At 44.2% G+C, this 23266-nt stretch overlaps 1 protein-coding gene across 1 annotated transcript in view; it reads right to left on the bottom strand.

The window, feature by feature from the left end:
- Nucleotides 1–1005: 1005 nt before the first annotated feature.
- Nucleotides 1006–23266, bottom strand: part of PRKCD (protein kinase C delta) — a 76623-nt gene continuing 54362 nt past the window's right edge. The window contains exons 5-18 of the mRNA XM_054167392.1: nt 22314–22470; nt 21609–21640; nt 20840–20925; nt 20352–20481; nt 19634–19734; nt 18401–18485; nt 7975–8123; nt 7149–7322; nt 6521–6612; nt 4952–5014; nt 3613–3751; nt 2645–2833; nt 2279–2407; nt 1006–1164 (exon numbers count right to left, since the gene is read on the bottom strand). Of these exons, the coding sequence (XP_054023367.1) occupies nt 1006–1164; nt 2279–2407; nt 2645–2833; nt 3613–3751; nt 4952–5014; nt 6521–6612; nt 7149–7322; nt 7975–8123; nt 18401–18485; nt 19634–19734; nt 20352–20481; nt 20840–20925; nt 21609–21640; nt 22314–22470 (1685 nt within the window). The remainder of the gene's footprint in view (nt 1165–2278; nt 2408–2644; nt 2834–3612; nt 3752–4951; nt 5015–6520; nt 6613–7148; nt 7323–7974; nt 8124–18400; nt 18486–19633; nt 19735–20351; nt 20482–20839; nt 20926–21608; nt 21641–22313; nt 22471–23266) is intronic.

The following is a 23266-nucleotide window of genomic DNA, read 5'->3' as shown; positions in this document are numbered from 1 at the left end:
TCTGTGTCCTTTTTCCAGTGAGTAGGAGGAGCCACAGCTGCTGTGCAAGAGATCAGCAAGTAAAACTGGAAGAGAAACTTCATTCTTGCCAGTTAAGCAAGGTATTTCACCTCCAGCAGCCCAGGCAGGAGGTATGAAGGCTCCACACAGTCATTACCTGACGATTTTCTCCCCAGAGCCTGCTGCTGTGATCACACTGCATGTTTCTGTTCACAGGAAGTGGTGTTTAGCAGCAGAAACTCCTTTACCCAGGAGGTATGCTCAGGCTGCTGCAGGAGCTGTGCTGAACCTGCAGTGGGATACTTAGCCCTCATTTTCTTAGACTGCCTCAGAACAAATACTTACCATGATCAGTGAAGCCTGACTCCCCTTGGCTTTGACTGCCAGTGAGAGACAGGCTCTATAAAAAAGCAGTAAAAGTGGCTCCAGGCTCTTTTCCACAACAGCTGCTGTTATCATTGGGAACTCTGCTTTCGCTCAATTGTTCATTCTGGTTAATTCTCCTACAACATTTTTGTTATTTCTGTGATAAGGGCTCAGAAGTTAGTACATTCCCCCCATAGTTTAAACAACAACTGCAGTTTAATTGTGTGCTTCTAGGGAAAAAAAACCCAATCATAAAGCCATGATAAAGTTACATTAAACTTTCTTTTAATTGAAGACAAATAAAAGAACCAAGGGCTCATACACTTTAAAAAGACAACATCTGTTCCCCAATGTCTTTTCTCCAGCAAAATATACAGCATACCTCTCTATATAACACATAACTACATTCAAGTACCAGACAGAATTTACATTTTCCCAAACAGAGAAAATAATGCACATGATTCACATACCTCAAACCTAACCATGCATAATGGGACACCGCCAGTAACTCCGCAGCTGAGCATCACTGATCACACCACCCTGTGTGATTCCGAAGTATCGACAACAGCGTTGGAACACACAACACTTAGCACTTGGGAGGTTCGGGTCTAGAAGATGTAACCCTGCTTCAAAGTCAGACTATTTGTCCAAGATCTGTTCAAATTTAGGGTTAATAAAAGAAAATCCATCAAATGCAGACTGATCCATGGACTCGATCAGGTTTTTGTCACTGTAGGAGAGTTTTGGCTTCTCACTCAGAAATTCTCTGTCAAAGTTGTTGTAGTCACTTGCTGACTTCTGTGTCAAAGAGAGGGAAGAGAGAGAAAAACTTTTGTTGTTTCTTCCAGGACAAACTGCTTAAATACAAAAGGTAAGGAAGTAATTTCATGAGTGTTTAGAGAAGGGAAAAAAAAGGCTTTTGGCCACTTTAACAGCACTCTATGCTCCTAAGTGGGCAACTACTTATGGTTAGTTGGAAGCAAATAGCACCAGGTTGCTTCAGAGAAGCAGCGCCTGGATTTGTGATGATGTTTCTTAGATTTACCCAAAGATTCTCTCCTGGCAAAAGCAATGCAGTGCTTACATTAAACTTGACATTTCTTGGCATGAAGCAGAATTTTTGAATTACTGAAAGCATTTTGAGGTCTGTGCTTTTTCAGAGGAAAAAAACCCAACCAGGTGATTCCCTCTTACAGCTGCTTTGTGTCTGGATAAAACATTGGTGCACGTTCCGTAGAAGTTCATGTGACAAAACCCCATCTTTGACCCTCAGAACCTCCAAAGGTGGTTGTTTCCAGGATTGCTGTGTTGCCAGATTTTCCCTTTCTATGGGAACATGAAGCCTTCTGTACTTGAGCAAGACAGCTCTCCTCCATTGAGTATGTAAGTTTGGTTTAAAGACTCTGTTACCTCCAGATTCTTTAGTTGGACCAGGCCAGAGTGGAGGAAAATCGGTTTGGGTTTTTACTGTGTGAGATGAAGCAGCAGCACCCCACAGTGATACAAGCCATAAGCACCACACTGTCTGTTCTTCAGATGTTTTTTCATGTACCACTAGGCATGTACATTACAAATAGTTCTGTGTTCAGTGGTACAGAAAACACAGCTTTTTGCCCACGTGGAGATTCTTGGGTGGGTTTGGGATGTCACAGATGTAATGCTTGTGCAGAATACTTGCAGGCGGTTCCCAACTGAGTTGCCTCAAAGTATTGGTCCTTCTCCCATGGCATAAAAGGACAGAGAAACACAAGACACTACTGACACTTGAGGAGAATATTCAGAACTGATAAATGATGTTCCTGAAGATAATGGTAGTAAAGAAGCTCCTTGAAACACAGCCTGTAGGAAGACAACCTTAACACGACACCCTGACACTTGCAGTACTGCTCCAGAACAAAGAATAACCACTTACCACTTTTGGCCTGAAAGGGGGGTCCACCTCCCTCTTTTCTAGTGCTGTCCAGTTGATAGTTTTGAAGAAAGGATGGTCTCTGATGTTACCAGTGACCCCAAGTCGTCTTGTTGGATCCCTTTCAAATAGCTGTAAGAAGATACCAGGTAAAACCTTGTGTCTGCTCAACAGGTAGGTGGTAGTGGAAGAATAGCAGCTACACTGCTAGATGAACACAAGTGGCTAACAGCAAGCAGACCATTGATAATTAGTCTGGCCTGGCTTTCCCTGTGGGAAAGTAATTTGCTTGCTGATAAATGGTGCCTTCTAGAAGCCCTCCCTGGACAAACCCAATACCATGACCCACTTCCTGATTATCAGTCCTACCTTCTCTAATATATCTTTTGATTCCTTGGTAATCCAGCGTGGGTAGTGGGGGGTGTCCACTCGAATTGACTCAAACAATTCATCTTCATCATCCCCATGGAAAGGGGACTGTCCAATAAGCATCTCGTACAGCAGGACCCCAAAGGACCACCAGTCCACAGAGAACGTGTACCGCAAACCCTGCAGGATCTTTTCCCACAGAACAAGAGGTACAGAGAAAGAAACACAAGTAATCAGTAAAAGGCAGTGACACACACCAGGACAACAGATAGTTAGGGGAGAAAATAATCCGGCCCTTTGCCAAATTGTTGCCACAGATGCACGTCGTGGTTTTGTCCTTGGCTGCTGTTTGTGGCAACATGGACAGCCCAGGGGGCAGGGCTTTGCTCTCATGCAGAAATCTTCTCCATTAACTTAAACTTGAAAATAATCTGTGGTTTCTTTACAAGATGACAGGAGAAGCAAGTAGCAATGAAAAGCAGGTTACCACCACCCGGCCTTTGACATAATGTCTTACCTTTCACAGCTTACTGCTGTATTTGGGCTGCTTTGCAAATCTATCAGTTAAAAAACAACAACTATGAACACAGGGAATTGGACTTGGTGAGATTCCCCTTAGAGCTTCCTTGGTTGGAATTTTGGTTGTGTGGGCATGAGTCTGCTCACCATCTGCGGTGCACGCAGACTGTTTTTGCTACAGCCCCGCGTGAGTGGTGGCTGTAAAGGCAGAAGGAAAAGCTAACTGTTCATAGCCTGAACATTATAACATTTCAAAAACCATGCTTTTGTGAAACTTGCAGCTACAGAACAGTGCCAAATCTCAAGTATCTTCTACAGAGAACTGGGATGTCACTTGCTTTTCTCTGCTCTGAACTATGTGTCTGCAAAGGGATGATTAACCCGCAGTGATCATTCCAACATCAGTCTGTTGAATCTGTGCCTGCAGTACCTGGCAGTGAAATACTGACCTCAGGAGCAATGTAGTCTGGGGTCCCACAGAAAGTGCTTGCCTTGTTGTCACCAACAACATTTTCTTTGCACATACCAAAATCAGCTATTTTGATGTGGCCCTCTTTATCAAGCATCACGTTGTCCAGTTTTAGGTCTCTGCAAAAGGAGTTTAAAAGAAAAGTTTGGATTTTAAGGACAAGCGGATCATTTCTGTATTCAGATGAATGTAGTTTCTTCACCATAAACCTTCCCTGCACCACACAAAGAAGCTTTTCAAGAAAATAGTCATCCATCAACAGAATATGTACAAAGTGGCACTTTTGTACTTTAGAGGTGGTTGGGACAAGGGAATAATTCTCTCTTGTCAGAGTAAGAGCGAGCCTAACATATTATACAATGTAATCCTCAGTGTTTGCTTTCAGGTCCAAGAGCACACCCAGTGCTTCTGTTGCTTCTGGAAGGAGGTGTGAATTACTGCCCCACCAGCTGACACAGCAGTGCTGCACTGGCTTCACAGCTCAAAAGGAGGCTTGTTGGACCCTTAGAGCCTTTGGCAGGAGCGTGACCACTTCAAGCTTGCCCAGCTTTTAATGGTACCTGTGACTTGTTCCTAGTTACAGCACGAAGGGGTTCATGTGTTGTGGCCACAGTCTCTCAAGTGTCTTATTCATGTCTTCTTTTTTTCAGAATAACACTATTGAATTGAATAAGAGCTTTTTAACAGCAGCTTCCAAAAGCTACTTTCCCTAGCTTTGACTGAGAAGTTTGGGGGTTTTTTGTCCCATCTGGCTGCAAAAGCACATACCAAGGAGGGCAGGACAGAGAAACTGAACAGCCCTTCTGCTTACCAGGAAAAAGACTTGACCACAGCAGATAATTTTACATGAGAACAGGCCTATCTTTTTCTCCTTGGTAGCTGAAGTTCCCAGTATCAGTTCACAAGGTGAGCTCTAGCTCAAACCAAGAGTCCCTGATCTAATGCAACACCCCCAAAATCCTTCCATGTTTGGACATCAGCTGTTGTTTACCTTAGTGAACCAAACAGATCTGAGATGGGGAATAGTGGTAGGAACTGATAGCCTCAAGGATGCTTTCCCTTGCCCTCCAAACTAAACAGACTTAGGATCTGAAGGCAGTGTTTAAAAATAACCAAAACAAACCTGCTTTGGTGTAGGATCAGTAACAATCTGTCACTCTGGTTGCCACAGAAAAGACACACAGACACATTCATCTCAGGCATGTTAATGCCCTGGGAACAACATCAGCTCTCTGACAGACAGCTTGTACCTGTTACAATCAGTCACTCAAAGATGTGTGAAGGGCTAAGGCAGTTCACAGGAACTGCTTGGTACTCACCTATAAATAATGCCTTTGCTGTGAAGAAATTGCAGTCCACATAAAATTTCAGCTCCATAAAACCTGAAAAGACCAAAACCTCTTTTAGCCTGTCTTGCTCAGGTAAAACATAGCCAGTTCAGCTGTCTGAAGGAGCTGCCATGCCTGTCTCTTCATGGAGTGAGCAGCACTGTGCACCTCTAACTGCTGAGCTACCTCTGTGTGTACAGCTGGATGCTAGAGCACCAAGTGCATCCCTTCAGCACACACCTGTAGTATATTGTGCCCAACAGCAGAGGGAAGATTACAGCAACTTGCCTTAATGCTTCATTCCAGTAGGGACTGTTGTCCCTTTTCTACTCTTTAGCAGTCTCTGCACTATTTAGTAACTCCCCACATGCCTTCTGAGACAGGTGCAGCTCAGTACTCACAGGGTTGCTCAGGCAGGGACTGGGCACTAATGGCTAAGTTAGAAGCAGACCTCACCTATATCCCTCTGCACCTGCCCAGGTACAGCAGACAGATGGAAAAGCAGCATTGCTTCAGGGGCATTCTCCTCAGAGGTGATACTCCCTAGCTATGAAGGAAAGTGCTACAATAATGCTTTCCCCACCCCCAAAATACATCTAAAAGACTTTTTGTTTTTAAATACTAAAACCTATTTCTGCTCCTGTATAGCAGAATGAACACTGACTGAAACTTAATAAACAGATACAGCAGAGGCCAGGAGAGGCTGCCAAACACAGAGATGTTTGCTGGAATGCAGGTGAGCTGGAAGAGCTCTGTCTAGGCTTTTGCTGAGGAGAGTTGGAAGGCAGTTTGCCCTGACCTGTAAAGCTGGCAGGTGCCCAGCCACTGTTTATGCCAGATCCCTTAGTATTCCCTGTGTACAGTGACACAAGGAACTTCCCAGTCTGGTTATACAATGCACTGGTGCTAGAGGTAGATCCACTACCCTGCACTGTTGCTTTTAAGGTCTTGCATGCACCCACTCACAGAAGCAATTAAACCCCTCCTGGGGTTGGGTAAGAGGTAAACACTGACTCAGAACTAAAAATTACAATAGGTGAAGTAGTAACACTACAATATTTTGCATCTTTTGTCTTCAGCTCCAGTAACCTTAGCTAAGTGATACAATTGTACTTAACAAAATGCTTACCCACTGTATGAGCATTATGGGGAATGTGCAGGCTATCCTTCTGTACTGCCATGTCACCTTAGCCATACAAGTAAGTAAAGAGTAGGAGGAAACACTCCCAACACTTGTTTTCCACTTTTTTCCCCTCCAAGTACTGTCATAAAGGACACACTGAAGCGGTACCCTTTTGCTCTTCATTGCTGGCTCATGCTGCTGGTTACTTACCTCTAGGTAGAAGCACCCCATTAAAGTAAAACTTAGCACTGCTATGTAAATTAAGAAAACCTAACTCCACACATCATGAAGTGGGCTTCCTCACTCAAATACCTTTCCAGTTGTCAGCCACTGAAGCTAGAGCAAAAGACTGCAGGTAAGTGGTGCAGAACTACAAGCAGCAAAAACCAGAGACCAAAACCCTGATAGAGATAGGGACTGAAGGGCTGTGGACTTACGTTGCTCTGTAGAGATCAAAACGCCCCTTGTCTTGTATGTGGAACATCAGGTCTCCCCCATTCAGGAACTCCATAACAAAGAACAGATGATCCTGGTGGCAAATAACCAGAGAATGGAGAAATTACTGATGCAGTTGTAACCACACAAAGTAGTGATGTGACTACTGGGAACCTTGAAGCCACTTCCCTCCTCTTCTGAATATTGCTCCATTTCATGCAGCCCTAAGAGTATATGAAGCTCCTACAGATGGTCTTGTATCAAAAAACTAAACAGCTGGTCTTCTGTTCTCTGGGTTTCTAGACTTCAGAAAAAAAGCATTTCAATAGACTTACTGTTGTCTACTTGTGATAGTCAGGTTCCCTCCCCTCACTGAGGGTAAAGCTAAGATCAAAGTTTTAAGTTAAGCCTCTTATTCCAGATGGCATAGGTGTTTTGATCTCATGCTCTTCTCATCGAGGTATGTGGGGATTGTACCCATAATTACTTTGGGCAAGGCCAACTGCCGCAGAGAGCCATGAGAAAAAGGAGATCTACTTCTTGCACCACTAAGTTACTTTTGCTTTGCTCCTGGTAACAGCATCCACTGAAAAGCTCCATCTGTGGCATTGCTGTTGGGCTGTCTCTTACCTTTGTCTGAAAGGTGCAGTAAAGATGTGTGAGAAATGGGTTCTCCCATGCAAGTGCCAGGACCCTCTTTTCCACCATGGTACATTCCACATCATCATCAATGAGCACCACATCTTTTTTCAGAGCTTTGATTGCAAAGAATTCATTCTTCCCTTTCAGCTCAGCCAGCAGAACCTACAAAAGAGAAATGAAGAGATTACAGCACTTGTGGGGAAGACTGCTGCTGAGGGTATCAGTAGGGGAAGATCAGAGATGTTTACAGCAGGTGCAAGGACAAAAAACATTTCAATGATGAGTGAGACTGGGGAAGAAGTTGTTGCTGGCTATAGAGATGAGCAGGCGGAGCTCAAGGACCATAGAACATAGGCACAGCAGCTTCTAGGGCAGTTTTTCTGGCAGTCTTTTGTGGGTGTATAAGCAGAAGATAGGCAAAGTCTTTTCCTTCACTAGAGATGTAATTTCACAGACAACAGCAGACAGTCTCCGTGGAGGTCCCACATCTCTCCCACATCTCCCTCTGCCATTGCACTGGGGCATTAGGAGGCTGTTTCTCTACAGTATACAAAAATAAAATATCCTTTTGCACTGTGGTGCACCAAGGGATATTCCTCTGCCTTGACACCAAATGACTTCAGCACCGTTGAGCATTATGACTCAAGTCTGAGTTCAGCAAGGTTCAGGTGACAAATGCCTTTGGCAAGGATGGCTACGTTCAATTCTATCTCCCCAAGCAGCTGAGAGACCATTATGGTTAGCAGGAAGAGCCCATCACAGTGCAGACATTAAGCAAGGCAGTCACCTTAAGCTCTGTATGTTTGTTACCTACCTTCCCAAAGCTTCCTTTCCCCAGAACCTTGAGGAAGACAAAGCTGTCGATGTTGAATTTCCTCCTGCTCGTGATCCGTGATGCTGTCTTGGCTGTGCTTCCCTCCCAGAGTTTATCGTACTCGCTACTATCTGCTAATGGAAACGGGGAGTTGAAAGTGCAGTCTATGCAGAAATCGAATGACTCAGATCCCCCACTGAGAATGAAGCCCTGACATGTTCTTTCAGTGTATCTGCTGCTGCAGTACCAACAAATCTAAACACAAGGGTCAACTCCTGTTGTTTGTTAGGAAGTTTAAGTTTCTCCAGCGTACTTGACAGTGGTGGATTTGAGATGAATCTGTGATTGTTTATGATGCTGGATTTAAGCAATACTTAGGCATTCAAAAAAGCAAAGGTCCTAATTTTCCCCTGTGAGATACAGAGCATATTTTGGAGAAGAGGATGCATTACAAGGACTGCTTGTAAACACAGTGGCTTTTGTCTGTTAACAGGCCCAGCTGGTCCTCAACCTAAGGTGTGGTAGGTTGAGAGAGGGCTTAGCTCTCCCTCCTCCACAGAGTAAGAAACCACAGCTAACTCAGTCGAAGAGCAAAAGCTATATATTTACAAGCATATATGGAAAGCAGGTTATATATATAACACAATATATACAGGTATTTACAATATATACACAGAAATACACAGCAAAGACAAATAACACAACAAAAATCCCTCCCTGAGGGAGGGATCCCCTCTTTGGAACCCCCTCTCTCCCCCCCTTACCTCCCTTTTTCCCCAAAAAGGGGTTAGAGAGAGAGAAAGGCAAGTTACTAAGGAAAAGAGTTGTTAGCAAGCTTCAAAAGCCCATGCAGGATTAGTGTTTGCTTATCTGAAGGCCAAGTCCAGCAGTTCGCAGAAGAAGCAGGCAGGGAGAACAGGCTGAAACACCAAACTCCCCCAACTCCCAAACCGAACTGAACTGAGGAAAAAATTTTCCAACCGCTTCACAATCTAAAGCTGAATTTTTGTTTATCAACCAATGAAATTCGTTTAGAATATCAGAATGTTTTGGTTCTAGTACCAAAAACATTAGCCAGTGTGTTCCAGCAGTGTTTGTTCTTAAAGGCACAGCCTCAAACGACCACAGTCCACCCCTTTCTAAACAATTTCATTGGCTGTTCGTACTGTCCATCCAATCCAGAACAATATTTACAGTTCGTAAGTTAAGTTCATCGTCCATTCCGGCTATACTCAGATGTAGATGATTCAGAAGTCCAAGAAAATCCAAAATCAAGAAAATGGAAAACAGTTTGTCTCTCCGCAGACGAAGCGAAGAAAAAGGGAAACAGGGACTCAGGGACTCTCAGTTGACTCAGGGCTCTCAGGGTTCTCAGGGTTCGTGCACCGTAGATTCCTCAGGGACTCTTTCCTTTGGACGCGTTGTAGCTGTACAACATTCTGAAATTAAACTCTCTCAGCTAAAGTTAAATCTCTTTGTGGAATACACTGAATTTCACCATTCTCTTGCATTACCCAATAAGTGTGACCCGGACCTTCTGCTGAAACCACCCCTCGGACAGGTTTAGCCTCTCCTGAGGGCGAAAATACCCAAACAGTTTTACCTAACAGATTCTTTTCCCTAACAACAGGAACTCTATCACCTTCTACTTTCTGTAGCAGATCAGAATGTGCAGGTCCAGCTCGGTTCACTGAACCTCTACTGTTCACCAGCCAGGTTGCTTGTGCTAAATGTTTCTCCCAGTTTTTCAAAGATCCACCTCCCATGGCTTTGAGAGTGGTCTTCAACAAACTGTTGTAGCATTCAATCTTCCCTGCAGCTGGTGCATAGTAAGGAATATGGAAAATCCACTCAATACCGTGCTCTTTTGCCCAGCTCTTTACAAGGTTGTTCTTGAAGTGAGTTCCGTTGTCTGACTCAATCCTCTCTGGAGTTCCGTGTCTCCACAGGATCTGTCTCTCCAGACCCAGAATGGTGTTGCGTGCAGTTGCATGTGGGACTGCGTAAGTTTCCAGCCATCCAGTGTTTGCCTCTACCATAGTAAGCACGTACTGCTTACCAGAACGAGAACGTGGTAGAGTGATGTAGTCAATCTGCCAAGCTTCACCATACCTGTATTTGGACCATCTGTCACCATACCACAAGGGCTTAATTCTCTTTGCCTGCTTAATAGCAGCACAAATGTCACAGTCATGGATGACTTGTGTGATGGCATCCATGGAAATGTCTATGGATCTGTCACGAGCCCATTGGTATGTTGCATCTCTGCCTTGATGTCCTGACGAATCGTGAGCCCACCGAGCTCCTCTTACGGTTGGCCAATTCACTGATCAATTGAGACAATTGGATGATAGCATGACACGTGTTTCTTTGGTTTCAGCCATTGAAACTCTGTCTGGAAAACTGGAGAATTGCATGAAAGAGCTGAAGGATGAATTTAAAAACACCATCTCCCAATTGGCACAAAGAGATGATTCCAATTCTTCCTCCAGGTGGGTACAGGTTTCATCTGTGAGGAATAGACATCCTCCAAGGAGGTCATTCCAAAACAGATCAAACCAAAACAGACCACCAAGGCAGTCACGTAGGACTATTTGGATTACCCTGCGTGATCAGTTTGGTGAGAACATGAACAGGTGGGATGGTCAACCAACTTCTAATCTTTTCAGGAGACTGAGAGAACTGCAAAGTGGCAGAACCCGAGGTAGCAATACCAGAAGGGTAGCTGTTACTTCTACAGTTCCCCAGGACAACTCTAGTAGCTCCAACAGTGGCTCCAGTTCTAACACTGCACAGTGTGCTCGTTGCACCTGTGGACATGTTCCCCATAACTAGGGGTGCCCTGCCTCCCGCCAGGGGGAGGAGAGGGGTAATACAGATAACAGAATCTATTGGGATGTGTACATCCAGTGGCCTGGCACTTCACACTTTCAGAAGTACAGGGCCTTGGTTGACACAGGAGCTCAGTGCACCATATTGCCATCAAATTATCAGGGATCAGAGTCCATAACTATTCTGGGAGTCACTGGTGGATCTCAAGAGTTAAGTAAAGTGGAGGTTAATATAAGCTTAACTGGTAAACAATGGAAAAAGCATACAGTTGTGACCGGACCTGATGCACCTTGTATTTTGGGAATTGATTTTCTGAGAGAAGGGCGTTTCAAAGACCCTAAAGGTTACAAATGGGCTTTTGGAGTAGCTTCTGTAGAAATTGATGGACAAAAACTGAAGCTGTCTGCTAGACCTGAGCTTTCTGATGAATCTGCAGTTGTGGGACAACACAAGATTCAGGACATTAAGTTGCCGGTTGCTTCTCGGACTGTGCATCACAGACAATACAGAACCAACCGTGACTCTTTGTTGCCCATTCAGAATCTGATTCGTCAGTTGGAGAGTCAGAAAGTCATCAGCAAAACTCATTCACCTTTCAACAGTCCAGTGTGGCCTGTGCGAAAGCCGAATGGAGACTGGCGTCTGACAGTGGACTACCGAGCCCTGAATGAAGTAACTCCGCCTATGAGTGCAGCAGTACCAGACATGATGGAACTCCAGTATGAGCTGGAATCCAAAGAGGCCAAATGGTATGCTACCATAGACATTGCTAATGCCTTCTTCTCTATTCCCATAGCAGAGGAATGCAGGCCTCAGTTTGCTTTCACCTGGAGAGGAATCCAGTACACTTTCAACAGACTGCCAATGGGCTGGATCCACAGCTCCAGCATCTGTCATGCAGTAATCCATGATGCTCTGGAGGAAGGTGGTGCTCCAGAACACATCCAGTTCATCGATGATATCATCGTCTGGGGTAAAACTGCTGAGGAAGTCTTCGAGAAAGGTAACAAAATCATGGACATTCTCCTGAATGCAGGTTTTGCCATCAAGAGAGACAAAGTGAAAGGTCCTACCACAGAGATCCAGTTTCTGGGAGTGCAGTGGCAGGATGGACGCCGACACATTCCAGTGGATGTGGTAAATAGAGTCTCTACCATGGCAAATCCCACGAACAAGCAAGAAACTCTACGTTTCTTGGGGATAGTGGGATTTTGGAGACTACACATTCCTGGATACAGTCAGATTGTGAAACCTCTGTATGATGTGACTCGAAAGAGGAACAGTTTCCACTGGGGACCTGAACAACAAGCAGCCTTTGACCAGATAAAGCAAGAAGTAGTCCAAGCAGTGGGTCTGGGACCTGTGCGAGATGGTCCAGACATTAAGAACATTTTGTACACGGCTGCAGGTGACAATGGTCCAACCTGGTGCTTGTGGCAAAAAGCTCCAGGTGAGACACGTGGACGACCTCTTGGTTTCTGGAGTCGAGGTTACAGAGGTTCAGAGGCTAATTACACTCCAACAGAGAAAGAGATTCTAGCTGCCTATGAAGGAGTGAAAGCAGCTTCTGAAGTAATTGGAACTGAGTCACAACTTCTCTTAGCTCCCAGATTGCCAGTTTTGAATTGGATGTTCAAAGGCAAAGGTTCCACACCACATCATGCCACAGATTCCACCTGGTCCAAGTGGATGGCCCTGATAACACAGAGAGCTCGAATGGGAAATCTTGAAAGACCTGGTCTGGTGGAGGTGATCTCAAGTTGGCCTGAAGGTACCAACTGTGCTAAACCTCCAGAGGAGAGAGTAACTCGTGCTGAGGAAGCTCCTCCTTACAATGACCTTTCTGATGATGAAAAGAAATATGCTTTGTTCACCGACGGTTCCTGTCGTCTCGTCGGGAACAAGCGAAGGTGGAAGTCTGCCGTGTGGAGTCCAACACGCCGAGTTGCAGAGGCGAAGGATGGAGAAGGAGAATCCAGTCAGTTTGCAGAGGTAAAAGCTTCCAGCTAGCTCTCGACGTGGCTGAACGTGAGAGATGGCCAAAGCTTTATCTCTACACCGACTCATGGATGGTAGCCAATGCTCTATGGGGTTGGCTAAAGAACTGGAAAAAGAATGGCTGGCAGAGGAAAGGAAAACCCATCTGGGCAGCTGAACTGTGGCAAGACATTGCTGATCGAATCGAGAGAATTCCAGTGAAAGTGAGACACATTGATGCTCACATTCCCAAGAGCAAAGCTACTGAGGAACAGCAGCACAACCATCAGGCAGATCTAGCTGCAAGAGTTTCTCAAGTAGACAAGGACTCTGAACTTGATCTCGACTGGAAACACCGAGGTGAGATATTCTTAGCTCGGTGGGCTCACGATTCGTCAGGACATCAAGGCAGAGATGCAACATACCAATGGGCTCGTGACAGATCCATAGACATTTCCATGGATGCCATCACACAAGTCATCCATGACTGTGACATTTGTGCTGCTATTAAGCAGGCAAAGAGAATTAAGCCCTTGTGGTATGGTGACAGATGGTCCAAATACAGGTATGGTGAAGCTTGGCAGATTGACTACATCACTCTACCACGTTCTCGTTCTGGTAAGCAGTACGTGCTTACTATGGTAGAGGCAAACACTGGATGGCTGGAAACTTACGCAGTCCCACATGCAACTGCACGCAACACCATTCTGGGTCTGGAGAGACAGATCCTGTGGAGACACGGAACTCCAGAGAGGATTGAGTCAGACAACGGAACTCACTTCAAGAACAACCTTGTAAAGAGCTGGGCAAAAGAGCACGGTATTGAGTGGATTTTCCATATTCCTTACTATGCACCAGCTGCAGGGAAGATTGAACGCTACAACAGTTTGTTGAAGACCACTCTCAAAGCCATGGGAGGTGGATCTTTGAAAAACTGGGAGAAACATTTAGCACAAGCAACCTGGCTGGTGAACAGTAGAGGTTCAGTGAACCGAGCTGGACCTGCACATTCTGATCTGCTACAGAAAGTAGAAGGTGATAGAGTTCCTGTTGTTAGGGAAAAGAATCTGTTAGGTAAAACTGTTTGGGTATTTTCGCCCTCAGGAGAGGCTAAACCTGTCCGAGGGGTGGTTTCAGCAGAAGGTCCGGGTCACACTTATTGGGTAATGCAAGAGAATGGTGAAATTCAGTGTATTCCACAAAGAGATTTAACTTTAGCTGAGAGAGTTTAATTTCAGACTGTTGTACCGCTACAACGCGTCCAAAGGAAGAGTCCCTGAGGAATCTACGGTGCACGAACCCTGAGAACCCTGAGAGCCCTGAGTCAACTGAGAGTCCCTGAGTCCCTGTTTCCCTTTTTCTTCGCTTCGTCTGCGGAGAGACAAACTGTTTTCCATTTTCTTGATTTTGGATTTTCTTGGACTTCTGAATCATCTACATCTGAGTATAGCCGGAATGGACGATGAACTTAACTTACGAACTGTAAATATTGTTCTGGATTGGATGGACAGTACGAACAGCCAATGAAATTGTTTAGAAAGGGGTGGACTGTGGTCGTTTGAGGCTGTGCCTTTAAGAACAAACACTGCTGGAACACACTGGCTAATGTTTTTGGTACTAGAACCAAAACATTCTGATATTCTAAACGAATTTCATTGGTTGATAAACAAAAATTCAGCTTTAGATTGTGAAGCGGTTGGAAAATTTTTTCCTCAGTTCAGTTCGGTTTGGGAGTTGGGGGAGTTTGGTGTTTCAGCCTGTTCTCCCTGCCTGCTTCTTCTGCGAACTGCTGGACTTGGCCTTCAGATAAGCAAACACTAATCCTGCATGGGCTTTTGAAGCTTGCTAACAACTCTTTTCCTTAGTAACTTGCCTTTCTCTCTCTCTAACCCCTTTTTGGGGAAAAAGGGAGGTAAGGGGGGGAGAGAGGGGGTTCCAAAGAGGGGATCCCTCCCTGAGGGAGGGATTTTTGTTGTGTTATTTGTCTTTGCTGTGTATTTCTGTGTATATATTGTAAATACCTGTATATATTGTGTTATATATAACCTGCTTTCCATATATGCTTGTAAATATATAGCTTTTGCTCTTCGACTGAGTTAGCTGTGGTTTCTTACTCTGTGGAGGAGGGAGAGCTAAGCCCTCTCTCAACCTACCACAGTCATGCTATCATCCAATTGTCTCAATTGATCAGTGAATTGGCCAACCGTAAGAGGAGCTCCACCATAATTTCTTGCTACAATTCTGCTTGCCAGAATGTTTGCATAATTGGAAGGAGCAAGCTTGATGAGCTTTTTAGTAAGACCATTTCCTACAGGAACATCATCAGGATTCAGAGATTCATGTTCACCATAGAGTACCTCTCTAACAGCAAATTCTCTCAGACGCTTGATTCCCTCATCTATGGTAGTCCAGGGCTTAGGATTCCATGGAAGATCATCTCGAGAAGGGTATCTCATGAGAACCGCCATCAGAAGGCGTATCCACAGATTAACCTTACCGAGAGCCTTGCCTAGATGTCTATCTATTCCATTATCCTTTGAGAGAGTTCCTAGCTGGGCTGCTGACTTGTCTCCAACCATTAGAGCTGGAGCACCTGTATCATAGCATCTACCAAGCCAAGCGAGAACTGGCTCCTTATCTGCTCTGAGATAGTCCTTTCTTACATTTCTAAGCTCCTCCCGGGGTGAAGAGCAGTCGGTTATGTCATCTTGTTCTTGCTCCTCTGCCTCCTGTTCCTCAACTTGTGGTCCCAACAACCTCTCAAGGATCCCTTTAAGCTGAGAAGCACCACCACTAGCTGCTGTCCTACCAAGAGATGCATCTCGATCCTCTGATGATCTCAATAACTCAGCTATATTTTTAAGACAGATTTTCTCTTCCTCCCCAGCAGAAGAACCTTGCTGTGCATCCCCGTCAGCTCCTGAATCAGCTTTAGTCTTACCCTTCCTTGTTGTTAAAACTGCTACTTGCTTTACTGGAGCTGTGTTTGGGTTTCCAGCTGCCTTATTATCAGAAGCTGATAAGCTTTGAGACAGATTAGTTGCTTTGGAGGACGCTTCCGCTCCTGCCATGGAAGAAGGAGGAAATGACTTTGCCTCGTTAATGGTGGCTGCCTGGGACACAGGAGCCGCCATGTTTGGGGCTACTGTAGCCCCTGGCTGCTTGCCAGAATCATCACCATTGCTATTCAGAGCTGCCTTGCCGATTGACTTTTTAGCTTTATCTTTAACTGACACAGATTCTCCATTATCATCCTCACTGGATGTTCCTGAAACAGAGCTAGGGTGGCGTTTTCGTCTCTTTGTCCTCCGTCTAATAACAAAACATGCCTTATAAACTTTTCTCTCCTGGTACAGTGTCACTAGCAAATACACATTACTTATCACCAGCAGCAGGACTACACACATCAAGAAAATCAGCTTTGGATCCCAGCCATCACTTAAAATTACCCTTTCACCGAGCGGAATCTTAAACTCTTTTATCTCAATAGGGAGTGTGCTAGATGTAACATTCCTGTACTTTTTAACATAAAAGAATTCCAGGCACTGATCATACAGAAGCCGAATCTTGTACTTAAACCACAAATATAATTTTTGCATTATATATTTACCTATCTTATCGATAATCATACCCAGGCAATACTTGTAGATCAATACACCAAAGACCGAGAAGAACAGACGCTCAAAAAGCCAAAACACCTTCATGTTTGCTCGTTCGACTTAAGCAAGCAATAAATCAAACTAATTTGTCAGCAAGCCCCGAGTTGGGCAGCCAATAAAGGGGTTAGAGAGAGAGAAAGGCAAGTTACTAAGGAAAAGAGTTGTTAGCAAGCTTCAAAAGCCCATGCAGGATTAGTGTTTGCTTATCTGAAGGCCAAGTCCAGCAGTTCGCAGAAGAAGCAGGCAGGGAGAACAGGCTGAAACACCAAACTCCCCCAACTCCCAAACCGAACTGAACTGAGGAAAAAATTTTCCAACCGCTTCACAATCTAAAGCTGAATTTTTGTTTATCAACCAATGAAATTCGTTTAGAATATCAGAATGTTTTGGTTCTAGTACCAAAAACATTAGCCAGTGTGTTCCAGCAGTGTTTGTTCTTAAAGGCACAGCCTCAAACGACCACACTAAGGCCATAAAAAAACCCCTCTGATTTATTCCCAGTGCTGGCTCAGAAATGTGATCATTCACATAAATCACGGTCCTATCCTAAAGTTGATAGCTGTACTTTCCCTCCTCTGCACAGATCTGCTGGACCACAAACAGGATACCAAGGTTACTGTGCGTGCCCCACGAGCTGACCATCGTCTGTGATAGGTTATCACAGGAAGGAATCCTCCACTATGGCTGGAACTAAACCACCTTTGCAAGTGTGGGTTCTGTTTCTCTACACTGCCACAAACACATATGGATGAATACTACCAAACTAATTTTCTGACTGGGCATTTCAACAGAATTGAATCAATGTCTGGATGAAAAAAAATCCTGCACCACAAATGGTGATTTCCATCCAGTAAGAAGTTCCTTCTACTGTTGCATTTATTCTTGCATCAGTGATCATCAGTGAGCACTTAGGGAAATAAGACTTAAGCAATGCTAGATGCAGTAGTATTGCTTTAGCAATAGCAAAAGGAATCCAAACCCTTATTCTGAACATGTAGAGACAGGATTCCAGATACTACTTAAACTCAGCTTTTCACTTTTGGCTGCTTGCATCCTAAAGCAGATAGCACTTGGCACTGGTTTCCAGTGGTTTGCGATCAAACAGATAATGAAAATGTGTGTGAGGCTGCAGTTACAGGAGGGAGGGAACTGTTCTGCAAGGTGCTGGTTTAGCCAGGTACCTCCCACTTCCAGAGCGGGGAATGGCACTGCAGCGAGCAAGGCAAGCCTTTAGCAGAAAGGTGAGGATGCTCATGGACTCAGGACTACAGGTGTTTTTGAAAAGTGATTTAAGTGCTTTGTCTGGCTGGGAGAAGGTGAACAGTAAGCTGTTTTGTTTGGTTGCTTGCTTTTTAAACAGTGCTTATTAAAAACCCCCTGTCTAATGTAGGGCAAGAAGGAATAACTACCTCAGTTGTGGAGGCTGGTAGGTAAATGGCTAAATTACAGCACTGTATCACAGTATAACTAAGGTTGGAAGAGACCCCAAGGATCATCAAGTCCAACCTGTCCCAACAGACCTCACGACTAGACCATGGCACCAAGTGCCACGTCCAATCTCCCCTTGAACACCTCCAGGGACGGTGACTCCACCACCTCCCTGGGCAGCACATCCCAATGACGAACGACTCGCTCAGTGAAGAACTTTCTCCTCACCTCGAGTCTAAACCTCCCCTGGCACAGCTTGAGACTGTGTCCCCTTGTTCTGGTGCTGGTTGCCTGGGAGAAGAGACCAACCCCTTCCTGTCTACAACCACCTTTCAAGTAGTTGTAGAGGGCAATGAGGTCACCTCTGATCCTCCTCTTCTCCAGGCTAAACAATCCCAGCTCCCTCAGCCTCTTCTCATAGGGCTGTGCTCAAGGCCTCTCCCCAGCCTTGTTGCCCTTCTCTCGACACGTTCAAGTGTCTCAATGTCATTCTTAAACTGAGAGGCTCAGTTTCTCACCTGTTTTATCTCCTCCTGGAGTTCTAGGTTTCTTATCAAAATCTTGATAAATTCCCACACTTTCTACAGATCCAGAATCAGACCTTCGTGTAGATTTCTGAGGAGAAAAGGAAGATCTGACATTATCTGTGCACTATTACTTCAGAAAGATTTCTAAACAAAAGCTGTTAACTGTAACATGGTGGCAGTATGCACTTTATTATTAACTCTTAGTACACATCTTTCCCTAAGAAGTTTGGTCCATAGACCACTTCTGGCCATATTCTTTACAGTTTCACATCAGCCACTTGCTTTACTTCCTTCACTGCAAGAACAGAAGTTACTGAAACTCTTGAACAGTCTGTGTTGTTCATTGCAAAATTATTACAGGCTGAAATAATTCTCACAGCAGATTCAAGCCCTCCAAGAAGAAATGCCCTCTTGGACACTAAAAGAGGGTGTGGGAATCACTGTCACATTGGACATGCTGAAATCACCTCTGTGTGTGACGTTGGTCTTCAGCACAAGCACAGATTTTATGTATGGAAGGCCCTCGAGATCAAATTTTTAGTAATGAAAAATCAGGTTTGTCTGTGTTGTGAAACAGCTGCTGCAACAGCTCCCACTGTTGTCAAAGTAAATCTCCTATGAGTACTCAGGAACACTCAGAGGAAATACTACTGGCTGTTGTGATATATTATCCTGGTTTATTTCAGAGCTGCTGTCTGAATCTTTTATTTGCAAGGCAGCCGCTGTCCACAAGAAACAGTCATGCTGCAGCAGGAGATGAACAACAAACTCTAGGGCCAGATTTAATTCCAGGAGAGTTTTGTGTGTGTGTATATATATGTCAGATTAATAAAAATTGAGACTATCTGGTATATTTCTCCTTATTAATTCAATTTTAACACTCAAGTGGAACTCTAAAGTTGAAGCATGGAAAAACAGACTTCAGCATTACAATAGTTAAACAATTAGAGAATAACTTTAGCACGATAGAAGAACAAAGCTTGATTTCAGGACACAACCTAGCTTTTAAAAAGCTCTTTGTTAGAGGGGAATTCTCCCCCTCCACCAGCTTCAACTTCAGGCTATTGACATCTTTGTTAGTGTCTTTATGGACCAAACTAAAGAGAGAACTGCCTGTACTTCCTTCCTTCCAAACTCAGTTCCCTCATAAAAGTGATAGAGGAAAAGATGAAGTAAAAACCCCCAAATGCTTGGAAAACAACCAATAAAACATACCAATAAAGCAATAAAACATACCTGGCTAACTTGATTTAAAGCTTCAGCTAGCAACTTCTGGTTTATTCCACATAAGTTTGCCACCTTCTTCTGGCATTTATGGTGCACATTCATCCCACATTCTGTAAGAAAGGTAAGGACAGTTACAGAAGCATCAGGAAAACACCACCTGACATTGCAACCAAAGGCTGTGTCTCTCTGCACTTCAGAACCCCATAGTAAGACCAGACTGGGCATGGATCCATTATTGTTAATAGAACTGCAGTTTGAATCTTTAATTCAGTGAAGGCTACAAAAATTCTTCAAAAGCAAGAAGCCCTCCAGTGTTTTATTGTCCATATCTGTAACAATAAAAGTAACTTGCCTTTTTGGGGGAGAGTTATAAAAATGGTATTTACAGTAAACACTTTCAATACAGTTCCAGGGTTTTGCCTGGAGTCAGATTCACCAAATATCTCAGCTGTTCCCAAAGCAGTAATTTTGATTATATTCAAGATTACTCCTTCACAGCACACTTTCTGACTGCATCAGAAGCTCACCTTGGTTGAGCTGTCACTTGTGCCCAGTGCCTATTTGTCTTGTCTCTCTACTACAAAAGCTTTTCCAGATGTGCCTAGATGAGATGAATCCCACGCTATACAGAAATGCATGGTGTGTGGCAACAGCTAATCTCTAGTCGGGGGTGGAACACTGGAAAAAGCACAGAGAGGTCCCAGCTGCCCTTCCTCCACCCCTGTACCTTCACATTTGAGTCCTTGTTTGACCAGCCCCCACAGCAAGCTGCCACAGTGGTCACAGAAGGTAGGGCTCATGTAGTTGTAAACCTTGAAGCGGTGAGGCATGTCAATGTTGAAACGTTCCTTCTGAAACTGAGGGCAGGGAGAGGGGTGAGGCATGCTACCCAAACCAGGAACAGCTTCCTACAGAAAGCACCTTGGATGTTGCAAAGCTACAACAATTTCTCCCTTGATTAGCCCGGTTTTAGCATTCCCCCAGGGAAAATCTGCCCATCAAATACTAGGCCACCCCCTTGCAGGACTCTCAAGCATTTCCTTGAGAGTTTCATCCACTACACACACATACAATCTTCAAGAGAAGACAGTAACTTAGGTCATGCAGGCAAGCACCTCCCTGATGGACTGAGCTATTTCTATACAAGCTTTTGTTAGTGCAGGGTGTTTCATTACATAATTACACTCTAAATAAATAAAGAGTTCCAGCTCTTACCATTGTGTCCCTGCTGTTGGCCGCAGTGCCAGTACACCTCCCAATGATCTTATCAATGCACTTCTTATGAATAGCAGCATTGCATTCTTCAAGGCATGCACAAGAAAGAAAGGAAGGATTCCTTCAGACGACAAATAGCTGGGATGAGGTGTTTGCATTTCACAGCACAATGTGAAAACCACACTCCCTTCCCTCATGCTATAAGCACCAAAGCCTTTATTTTCTACCAATGTGCTCATCTTGTTAAGCTGATTCCCCCCCCCCCCATTTTCTTTTATCTGAAACTCTAATTCTAAACCAGATCTGCCTGATGGAGGCAATGCCACCAGCATCTGATACCAGAACAGTGTTATGCTTCTGAGTTTTTACCCTTTGGTACTTCCCCAACTGGAGTAATCCACACATCTATGCCAAGTCAAAAGTTTCAGTTCAGCTGTGAAACCTTTCAATAGCTGCAATTCCTTTTAGAAAAGCTGTCACAAAAGCTGCTGTCATAAATAAGTACAACTTTTCTTCAGCATTACACACCCATGAGAAGAATAGCTAAGCCTGGATCTTGATACTAAAAGCACGGGCATAATCATAATTAAAGCACAGTGTCTAACCATAATTAGACACTCTTAGGTTATTGTGTCAAATTGATGTTTAACATCCACTGCTACCTGTACTGACGATGCACTGTGTCAGGCGTGTTCAACAGTAGCCACTAGATCTACAGATTCATGTACAAGGTAGTACAGGAAAAAGGTGAAAAAGGAAATCAACTTACGCCTACATTTGTATCCTTGCTTGTTGAGTCCCCTGAAAAACAAAAGTATAAAGAGGGAAATAAAAAAATACACATTTGCTGGAATAAATGGTCTGGGGGGGGGCACATGGGGGGTGTGTGTGTATTTTTACCATGGATCAATCTTTTGCCTATGGGAATATTTGTTCCAATTCATAAACTGGTCTGAGTTCTGCTACTCAGAACCAGGTTTTAGGAAAGCAAGACTCAGAGGATCTGGTGGTGTGTGTTGATAGACCAGCAAATTCAGAGGCAAACCCAGAAAAGACAAAGTTTCAGTCCTCCTCATCTGACTCGCTACAAAGTGGCCTCACTGGGAAAGGGATCCAGCTTCTTACTCTCTTTGAGTTTTCACTCTCCCACCAACCACTTCACATCCCTAAGTCTGAGCACAGTTTTCTCAGCTCTGCCCACCTCATTCTCTGTTGACTGTGGGTCAGATCTCACTCGCTGCTGATGGAATATTTTACCAATGATTTTAATGGCAAAAACATGCAAGTTCTGTTTTTTTTAATGTGAAAGAGAACAGTACAGTTCTTAAGAACAACAATGCTCTTAGTAAATCTATTACTTCTATTTCCCAACACACATACATTTACATGTCATGTTTTGTCTCAATGTATCTGAAGCTAATTTTGCAGTTACTTGGCCCTTGGGGGTGATGGAGGTTTAGTGTTTTCTTCTTACCACACAAAGTCCTTGCAGACAGAACAAAATGTAGGTTGTCCAAAGAAGGTAGCAATGAATTCATGATTTTTGATGTAGTGGATCTTAGCTTGCTTGATAGCTCCTCTCCTGTTTATAGTCACTGTCCCCTCATTTTCCCTCATCGACTGTTTGCAGTCTAAATGGGGAGACAAGAAGACAGACATTTAATACTGCAAGGTATTACAAAGGTTAATATTTGCTTTTCCAAAAAGTTCAGCTTGTTCTTCCATTTTAGACTTGTGCTTCTATTTATTTTACACCTGCATTCTGCAGACTTTCAGGCCAACAAGGGTGGAACGCATGTACACACTACTTCCTAAGGTGTCTCTGTGTCCTCGTTTGCAAGCACTTCCCTCTCCTGCTCCTTCGGATGAAGCCTTCAGAGAAATGAGCCGAGAGCAAGAAGCAGGATGGAGTGCAGTCTTGTTGGAGAGATGACAACCACAGCTGTTACCTTAAAAAAAAATAAAATACAAGCTCCTATATATTGTGTGATTTATGTACAGGAGGAATGAATGTTTTATTGGAAGCAGGAAAGTCTTCTTCAGCAGACTCCTTTTTTCATCCTGTTGCTCCATGTGCCCTCCAGAATCAGTACCACAACAGAAATGCCTGTGAAGAAATGCCTGCTGCAGGAGTCACCAATGGAGGTGGTGGAGTTGCCATCACTGGAGGTTTTCAGGAGGAGACTTGATAGGGTGCTTGGTGCCGTGGGTTAGTTGTTTAGGTGGTGTTGGATTGGTTGAGGGGTTGGACGCGATGACCTTGAAGGTCTCTTCCAACCCGGTTTATTCTATTCTATTGTATTCTATTCTACTCTCAGATGGGTTTCTTTCAGCCTCCAGGATCATTAAGCAGTAAGGACAAATGACATTTTTCAATTAGACATTTCCTTTACATTACCTCACAACACTGGTGCTATGTGTCAGCAC

This window comes from Dryobates pubescens, chromosome 1 (assembly GCF_014839835.1).
Source record: "Dryobates pubescens isolate bDryPub1 chromosome 1, bDryPub1.pri, whole genome shotgun sequence".
In the NCBI taxonomy this organism is placed as follows: Eukaryota; Metazoa; Chordata; class Aves; order Piciformes; family Picidae; genus Dryobates; species Dryobates pubescens.
Note: the sequence above shows the minus strand (reverse complement) of the source record. Positions and strands in the feature narration are given on the sequence as shown.